At 40.3% G+C, this 9,376-nt stretch overlaps 1 protein-coding gene across 1 annotated transcript in view; it reads left to right on the plus strand.

Annotated features, from left to right (window-relative positions):
• dpys (dihydropyrimidinase) overlaps positions 1-9,376 on the plus strand; it is a 29,114-nt gene that overhangs the window by 17,126 nt on the left and 2,612 nt on the right. Inside the window, exons 6-9 of the mRNA XM_007903206.2 lie at positions 5,423-5,564; positions 6,588-6,730; positions 7,538-7,745; positions 8,771-8,891. Of these exons, the coding sequence (XP_007901397.1) occupies positions 5,423-5,564; positions 6,588-6,730; positions 7,538-7,745; positions 8,771-8,891 (614 nt within the window). The remainder of the gene's footprint in view (positions 1-5,422; positions 5,565-6,587; positions 6,731-7,537; positions 7,746-8,770; positions 8,892-9,376) is intronic.

Genomic DNA, 9,376 nt, shown 5'->3' on the forward strand with positions numbered 1-9,376 from the left:
GCCACTTATAGTAAGAAGCGTATCAGGATATTCTCCAGTAGCTTGTGTTTTGGTGCCCAGCTCATGAATGGCATAAGCCTACAAATATCACTTTTGAGGGAAGTAGGGCTTGTCAGAGAGAATATTGATCGCCACCTCCAGGATTCCATTCTTGATGGTCTTTGTAATGAAATGATTCAAGGCCATCTTCCATTCAAGGAAGAACATTCTTGGTCAAAGCATTGAAGCCTTGTCGGTGAACCAAACTCAACAACTGCTGACTGTTGCGCAGTCCTGTAACTCAGTGGTTAGAGCCCTCGCCTCGTAAGCGAGAGACCTGGGTTTGATTCCCGGCAAGGCAAATCATTGGGCAAGTTTCCTTACTCTACACGCCTCTGTTTACCTAGCAGTAAGTAGGAAGCCGGTTGTTACACAATTGGCGGATCACTTTTACAGGGGTAATAATTTCTTAAAAACAATAATAAATTGGTCACTCAGTCCACAACTGTTTGTGGGACACTGCTTTGCGCAATTGGCGGCCACGTTTCAACAACAACAAGATTGCATTTATAGAGCGCCTTTCACTTCGGGAGGACGTACCAAGACCCACAAAATATACAGTCAATACACTTTACAGTATATTCTGTGAAGCGCTTGAGACGCCTCGAAGACGTGATAAGGCGCTATATCAAATGCAAGGATCATTATTATAAGTATTGTTGAAGATGCCCGGCATCAAAGATCTGAGGGACCGAAGAGACTCCTTGCTGACACCTTAATAATAATAATAATAATAATAATCCTTGCATTTGATATAGCGCTTTTCACGTCAGGAGGACGTCCCAAAGCGCTTCACAGAACACACTGTAAAGTGAATTGACTGTATATTTGTGGCGAACGCGGCAGCCAATTGCGCACAGCAATGTCCCACAAACAATCGTAGATTGAAAATGACCAATTTAATTATTGTTTTTGGTTTTGGAGGGATTATTATTAGGCGTGTGGAGTAAGGAAACTTGCCCAAGGTTTCGCCCTGCCTGGAATTGAACTCAGGTCTCTCACTTGCAAAGCGAGTGCTCTAACCACTGAGCTACAGGACTCCACCTTGTGAGTTATGCTCCAAGAGGGAGTCAAACCACAACATTTCTTCTCAACTCTCCCCCTACGTACACACATACACACATACTACACACACACACACTACACAACAACAAATTTACATTTATAGAGCGCCTTTCACGTCAGGAGGATGTCCCAAAGCGCTGAACCGTCAGGTGTCGGGGGCAGGGAAGGCAGAGAAGTGGGAGGGTGACCAAAGGCATGGTCGAAGAGAAAGGTCTTGAGACCGGCCTTGAAGGAGGCAAGGGAGGAAGCAGACGAAGGGACCGTGGGATAGAGTTCCAAAGTGTGAGGGCAGAGAGGCTGAAAGCCCGGCCACCCATGGTAGGGTGGGTTGGGCAGGAGACATGGAGCAGACCGGAGCCCACTGAATGGAAGGAGCTGGCAGGGTGGTAAGGAGTCAGCAGGTGTATAATAATACACACACACACCACACACACAAACCTCACTTTAAATTACTTTGCTCTGTAAATGAAGGGTTCACGATGTCAAAATTGGACAATAAAATGTAACATAGACAATTGCGGTATTGATATTGGCTCACTGGTATCATGAACATTTGGTAACTCTTTTGATCGTTGATCACTAAATCTCGCAATCTTTTCATTATATCTTTATAATAGGAAATCTTATCTTATACGTAACAAAAGATTGCTAATTTTACTTATACGTTTGAAACAATAAAGCAATCTAAAGCCTTTATTGCTCTTTGCTTTCTTGCCCTGATTTTTCTAATACATTGCTTGCTGGCCTCCCCAGCTAATTCAGACACCAATCATCCCAATCTTTGTAGGATTCACTGACTTCCTGTTTTCTAACCTTTGCTTGATGACCAACCCCATCATTGTGAAGCACTCTTAGATGTAACACATTGCATTTATAAGCACCCTTTGTGAAGGCAATGCAGTGTATGAATGCAATTTATTGTTGCTGAGTCCCATGTTAGACGAATGATAATTGGACATGGAAGTCTGATTATTTTTTGGTTCCAGGATCTCTGAGCAGCAGTATAATATTACAGGTTAAATAGAATGCACAAATAGAAATAATTTAAAGCCCCTTCACTGAGTGGCAGATCTAAACTCTGTTTTTCTTTCCTTTTGTTTCACAATCACTCTCTCTGACAACCAGCTCTAAATAATAATTTAAAAAATCCTTACATTTGGTAGGATCTTAGCGCCTTTCACATCAGGTGGATGTCTCAAAGTGCTTCACAGAATTTACGACAAATTGGATTCCTGTAGCATCCTTCATACAGGATAGCATCTCGGGAGTGTCGAACCCAGGATGTAGTCGCTATAGCTAGGATTAAACGAACACTCACAAACAGAGTTAGCTCAGAAATATAGTTTATTCAAATACTTGCAGCAAGGAGAGGGGAAGCGAGAGGCAATACAATAGCACGTCTCTCAGAAGAGTCGGTTCTCTCCCTCTAACAATGGGGCAGTCCCATTAGTTTATATACATGATTATTTGCAATCACCTCATGCTTAACTCGTGTCTCAAACAATTCTTGCTGTTGATTGACAAGAATTCAATCATCACAAGCTTGATTATACATTCGCAGACAGTGCAAGGACACTGGTTCTGCTCTACCTATCTACAGCTGTTGCTCAAAAACAACTCTAATCTTATCATTGTCGAGACACTCTGTACTTTACGTGTTTTGCCATGCAAGGGGGAAGGGTGAGGTTACCATAGGCACAGTTGAAGAGGTAGGTTTTAAGGTGGGATTTAAAGATAAATAAAGAGACACAGCGAAGAGATTGAGGCAGAGAGTTCCAGAGGTAAAAGGAGTAATGATTTCCTGTAAAATGGAGTGACTGTACACTTTGTAGGTGACTTGACTCTGTACAGCAGCCAAATTTATACAGATCGGTGTCCCACAAATAGTTACCAAATTATTATTAAGTGAATGACCAATTTTATTTGTTGGGGAGGGGGTTGTTGGCCAGGACACCGGAAGAAGCTTCCTTCTTATTTTGAATTGTGGGAGACAGTACTTTATTGAAGTATGAGCCTAGACTGTGAGCTCAAAATCCCAACAAGGGGCATAAACCCACACCCCTCTGACTCAAAGTCAAGAGTGCTATTAAATGTGTAATAAAATACCTCTCCCTGTAATTGCCCTTCACAACTGTGAATCTGTGCTGTCTTGTCCTGCTGCCTTGGCTATTTCTGAACTGTGAAATTGTAACATACTTTCTATTCTGTTCACAGAGAGAGAAAAGGTGGCTTCCGAAATGGCATGTTTGGCCTATAATTCAATTTGTTATTTGGTGGGAGTTTCACCCACAAAATACAGTCAACCTAAATTTACAATATATTCTGTGAAGCTCTTTGAGACGTGACAAGACTCTATATCAAATGCAAGGATTATTATTATTATTCAGTGAGCACGAAGCATTACTGTAATCCCCAAGAATGAAGCTTGAATGAGCCTAACACAGAGTGAAAGCGAGAGCAGCGGATGAATGTTCTGTTGGTGCTTGCAGCAGTTTAACTGGATCAGCAGTAAATCCAGTTGATTCATGGAAACATGGATTTAGGTCAAATGTTACTGGAATTTTAAGGGTATGGTACATTAATAATGTGCCGTACAACACTTCTATACAGTGGAACTGAGGAATAGACAAACGACTATTTGCAATTAAAGTATTCTGTCAGTATTCGCCCACAAATATATGGTCAATTCACTTTACAGTATATCCTGTGAAGAGTTTTGAGACGTCTAGAAGACGTGAAAAGCTCTATATCAAATGCAAGGATTATTATTATATATTTATTATTCTAATAATAATAATCCTTGCATTTGATATAGCACCTTATCACGTCGTTGAGATGTCTCAAAGCGCTTGACAGAATATACCGTAAATGTGTAATGTCTGAGCACACATTCATTCAGACACAGTTAAACCACAATAAAATTAACTAATTTTGCTTCTGAATCTGTACGTTTAGACTTTTTAATACTGTGGTTCTGGAAACAGTCAGACTAATGTGACTGACTGGTGGTGCAGTGAATTTGTATAGGTGAATTTTCACATTTAGGACTGGGTTGCAATCTAGCCAATCTGATAGAATGAAATCATTTGAAAACACTTTCTGCATCTCAACGCAGTTCGTCAACTAGTCTACAATTTAAACTCTTAACCAGACGCTAAACTAGGTCCCTGGTATAGGAAATAGAAATTGCACAGGGTGCAGTAGTGCATGGTTGGGGCTAAACACAATGTTGAGGAACAGTAGGAGTCTACTCTGTAGATAGACAGTCTACCCAATGTGAGAGTGGTTGATGCTGAAACTGTCCAAAAAATAAATAAATAAATATAGACAAATGTTACATTTTCAATCATTCTCATTACTGCACCAGGTTACCTAGCATTCTGAGTACGATTTTATTATGTAAATACGATAATAGGACTGGGGCAAATATTAGACAGCTATGTATTAAATCTGATAACTCCATTATTGAATGTATAAAGAGCTAAACTTGGTAACAAGCTAAATCTTGCAGGCCATCACATACATCAATATCGCATAACTGTGGATGTTATGAATGTTTGTCTTCCTTTTAAATTGATACCCATGTATTTCATGTATTGTCACAGCTCCCATTTACCATTGCTGACACTTATTTCAAATGCCAGACTGGCTTGACCAAGCTCATTAAATTTCTTTTAATTATGGTCTGAAATGCAAGTTAAATCTGAGTGAAATGTCAATTTTCAAGAAAGAATTGCAGCAAAATCAGTGGGAAAACATTTTTCATCTTAAATATATTCCATAAAATTAGATGGCAACAGACAGCCTGATGCACAAAGAGGAATATTGTGTGTGTGTGTGTAGATAAAAGGACACCAGAGTTCGAGTTGTATTACAGTAACAACTTGTCCTTAGATGACACTTTTCACATAGGATGAATGTTTCAAAGCCTTTCATAGAGATGATGGGGGGGGCAACGAGCCATGAGGGAGGAAGGAAAATCTTAAACGTGTAAATCAAAGGCACAGTCAAAAAGAGAAGTTTTCAAAAGGATTTTTAAGAGTTGGGAGAGACAAAGCAAGGCAAAGGGATTTTGCGAGAAAGGCGAAATTATATTCCCTACTGGCTAATAACAATTTTCTACATGAAATTGATCATTCACTTCATGGCTGTCTGTGGGACGTTGCTGTACACAAATGTCACTAGAGTTACCGAACCATGCCGGTTCCACCCCATTAAAATGAATGTTCAATGGCAGATCATGCTATGGAGCCTTGTGGGATTGTGTTATCAACAGTGATATTCAAATACAGGCTTTTTATATTGTTTCCTCTCTTAGTGATGACCTGAGTGTGACAGGAACAGATAATTGCACTTTCAATGGTTGTCAAAAAGCACTGGGAAAAGATGATTTTACAAAGATTCCGAATGGGGTGAATGGTGTGGAAGACAGGATGTCCATTATATGGGAGAAAGGAGTGGTAAGTATCACTTGTTGGGAGCAATCTAGATATTTGGTTATAGATGTTCAGGTTTCAGAGCATGTACGGCAGGGGGATTGACATTGGGCAAAGCCATATTTAACCTGTGAGCAGCTCTTTGATCTGTATTCCTATTTTATCCAAGATCTAAAGTGTTCCAGAGATTGGAGAATTGGATAAATATAATCACGAGGAATGATTTTAAAGGAATGCAAAAATCCTCTGTACAGGTTCACTTCAACCACTGTGGCATTTTAATCCAAGTAATTGTCTTTCTTTCCTCCAAACCCCAAATCCCTGACATCCAGAACTTCTCCCCAGTGCACAGTCACACACTTGCGCCCATGGACATGTCACTGTCAGTGTGCACAATGCTGGTTTAACTCAACATTAAAAGCTTCAGTGAGTGAAACTGTCTCCCAGTCCTGGAGTGCACAATCTCTCCATCTAAGAGCAGAAATTACTCAAAACTCATAAAACACAGGTGAATGTTTGCAGTAGGGATGGTATTAGGGACTCCAAATTGCAAATTGGATACTGCTGTATATTAACCAAATAAAACCGCAAGTGTTGAAGCACAAGTTAGCTTCCCTCTCCTTGTTTGGCTTGAAACCCATTACCTGTTAGAGTGTTAGTTTATAGAGTTATCAGGAGCTCAGTGATAAGAACCTCAGTTTCCGAGTCCTACTGATGAGCCAGATAGCCTGGTCAACTATCAACAATGGCCTAGAAAACTGCGGAGTTACCTCACTCAGACATTGGATCACTAAATCCACCCAGAGAGGTTGATTCACTTCCCTTCCCCTCTGCCAGACATGAGGCCATGGAGCTTAAAGATAATTTTTTTGTTAACGATATTTGACCCATTGGATTAAAATGATTGTTGTTGCAGAAGAATAATCATGTGGCATATATTTTACAATTACAAGTCGTGTTTGAACTGACTCTGTGTCTGCGGTTTTATTCTTTGTTTTTACAATGATTAATGAGAATGGGGAAACTATACATAACTTTTTCTTTCAGCACAATGGTAAAATGGATGAGAACAGGTTTGTTGCTGTGACCAGTACAAATGCAGCAAAGATCTTCAACCTTTATCCCAGGAAGGGGAAGATTGCTAAAGGCTCTGATGCTGATATCGTTGTTTGGGACCCGAATGCTGTCAGGTATATTGGCTGACTGAGCACAAGATAGTGTTTAAAAGTGATGTGACACATACCAATTATATCACAGCCTAAGTGTCATAACATATTTAAAATAACTTTGGCAAATATATTTGTAAAAGTGACCATCTAGGGAATAATGCCACGGATGCACCTGTTAATGGGTATCAATTCATCCTAAAACACAGTGGGATTGCTTAATTAATTAATCCAGAAGTAACTCATGAGAAGTCCTTCCGATGTGATCTATTTTCAGAGTGGTGTTCCTTTGAGTCAGCGTGACTTACTTACATTTATCAGGAGTCCTCCGAAGGAATTCTGTTTAAAATCACTGTCTGTAGATACTGTAGTTTTGGTTCAGCTGGAACTTCAGGTGCAAAAACAGCACCAACATTTGAATGTCCCTATTGTTTGGGCTGAGTAAAGGGAGCTCCTTGTGAGTTTGTGTTTAGGAACACAGGAACAGGCGTAGGCAATTCAGCCCGCTGAGCCTGTTCCGCCATTCTTTTAGTTCATGGCTGATTTGTACCACAATTCCAATTACCCGCCCTTGCCCTATATATCTTGATATCTTGACCTAACAAATATCTGTCCACCTCAGTCTTGAAAAACTGATTTGATGGTAAAATTGACCAAATTATGTATGAGCTGCTATTAAAGGCTGCATTAATAGCTGTTGGTACACGTGGAATGGCTACATTGATGTCTCCATACTGTTGACTAAATAAAATGTTGCTGCTTGATAGTGAAGATCAAAATATTATTTTTCAGCAGTGCTTACTATGAATTTGCTTGTTTCTTGTCAACCAGGACTATTTCTGCCAAGACCCATCACCAGGCTGTTGACTTCAACATTTTTGAAGGAATGGTCTGCCATGGGGTCCCTGTGGTCACCATCTCACAGGGGAAAGTGGTATTTGAAGATGGTCTCCTGTATGTCGTGCAGGGGGAGGGGAAGTACATTCCACGGAAACCCTTTGCTGATTATGTCTTCAAGCGAGTTAAACAACGTGACCAGGTTCGTAGCTCTTTGGAAGATAATGTCATTTATGAGAATGGTTCTGGCTGGCACAAAGCTGAACAAGTCCACTCGCCAGAAGATCTGGCACAAGTTACCTCCCGAGTCTGTTCTGCATTAAAATCCAATTCTTCTGTTTGCTGGTAACTGTAATTTTGTTTGAAAAAGTTCTCGAGGAAAACAGTCACTGTGGCTTCTCATTCAGTAAAAGTGCCACAATGTAAACTGTGTTTTCTGATGGGAACTCACAAGACTTTAACAGCAAGAAGGTCTCTTGTCTCTGTGACTAACAGGGGATTCCATCCAGAACCAGATTTCATGTTGCAAGGCTGCCTTTCCTGAGAATAGTTTTTCTTCCCTGCAAACCATCTTTACATTTGTGCCTGCTAGGAGGCAGAAGGAAGAGTATCTTCTTTTTAACCTGTTTTGTTACCTTTAGTAACATAAAAGCTTAGCATAATGATTGTCTTAAGCATAAGGTTATAAATACGTGAATTTAGTTCTATAGACACTGGAGGAGGGGTGGGGCAGGGGATGGAATTGGCTCAAAGGAAGGGAAGTCTTCCAAGACCTGGGGGGAGTGATGTGAATCACTGCATTCTTTAAGCCATTAGTTTCTCTTTGTACTGAATAAGAAAAGCACAGAACGAAAACAAGATTATATCAAATCCAGTCCTTCATTTCACACAAAATATACCCTATCATTGACTGCACTTGTCCATTTTATCTCCTGGGGTATTGTATTAAATACTCCTTGAGTCCCAAAGTTATTTGAACCAAATCTTCAGAATAGTGATCCGATCCTTCTTATCCCAGAGCTTTGTGAAATCTTCTCTCATGGTCTGAGGGGTGATCTTTACTCATACTGTGCTGTGCGCCAACCTGTATGTATTGGAATAGTTAAACAGAGCTGTAAAGAATTAATGCTGTTTTGATGTGAGCCATGTACCTGTCATTTCTAGAACATGTTAACATAAGAGATTCTTGTGCAGGTTTTAACAATTGTTGGTTTGTACTCAATCCAGACCTGTCAGCCTACACCTGTACAGAGAGAGCCATACCAAGGAAGTGTTGTGTCATTACTACCAACTGGTACATCTCGGCCTGGGGGGAGAGATCTCCACCAGTCAACATTTACTCTATCTGGTATGCATCACATTTTAAGATCTGGAATACTGTCAAAAGCCTTTGAATCACAAGTTCACTCAGGCCTTACTTGAAGATTATTAGATGAAAGATTGGGTGCTGGCCCATAGAAAGCTTCTTATTTAGCTCAAAAAAGTATTCTTTTAAGCTTCCAAGCAATTAGATTGTATGAAGATGTAAGGAATTCATACTCATTGGGCTTCCTCAAACTGCGACTCCGTCTATGGGCTTTTGAAACTCATTGAGAAACAACACATTTTCTCCCCTTAAACCTTTTCAATGTTCCACTGCTTTAGATAATTGAGAATGTCAAAATGAGAAGATTGCCAGCATTTTGGAGCTCTATTGCACAAAACTATTCAGGTAGCAGCACTCTGGTTATACCTACAGACCAGGATCTTTAGCCATAAATCCTAGGATGGGGCATGACCAGGATTTGTCAGGTACTCCACAAGTCATGGCAGGAGTCTGTTGGAGGAAGGGTT

The sequence above is a fragment of the Callorhinchus milii genome, unplaced genomic scaffold (assembly GCF_018977255.1).
Source record: "Callorhinchus milii isolate IMCB2004 unplaced genomic scaffold, IMCB_Cmil_1.0 Scaffold2, whole genome shotgun sequence".
NCBI lineage: Eukaryota > Metazoa > Chordata > Chondrichthyes > Chimaeriformes > Callorhinchidae > Callorhinchus > Callorhinchus milii.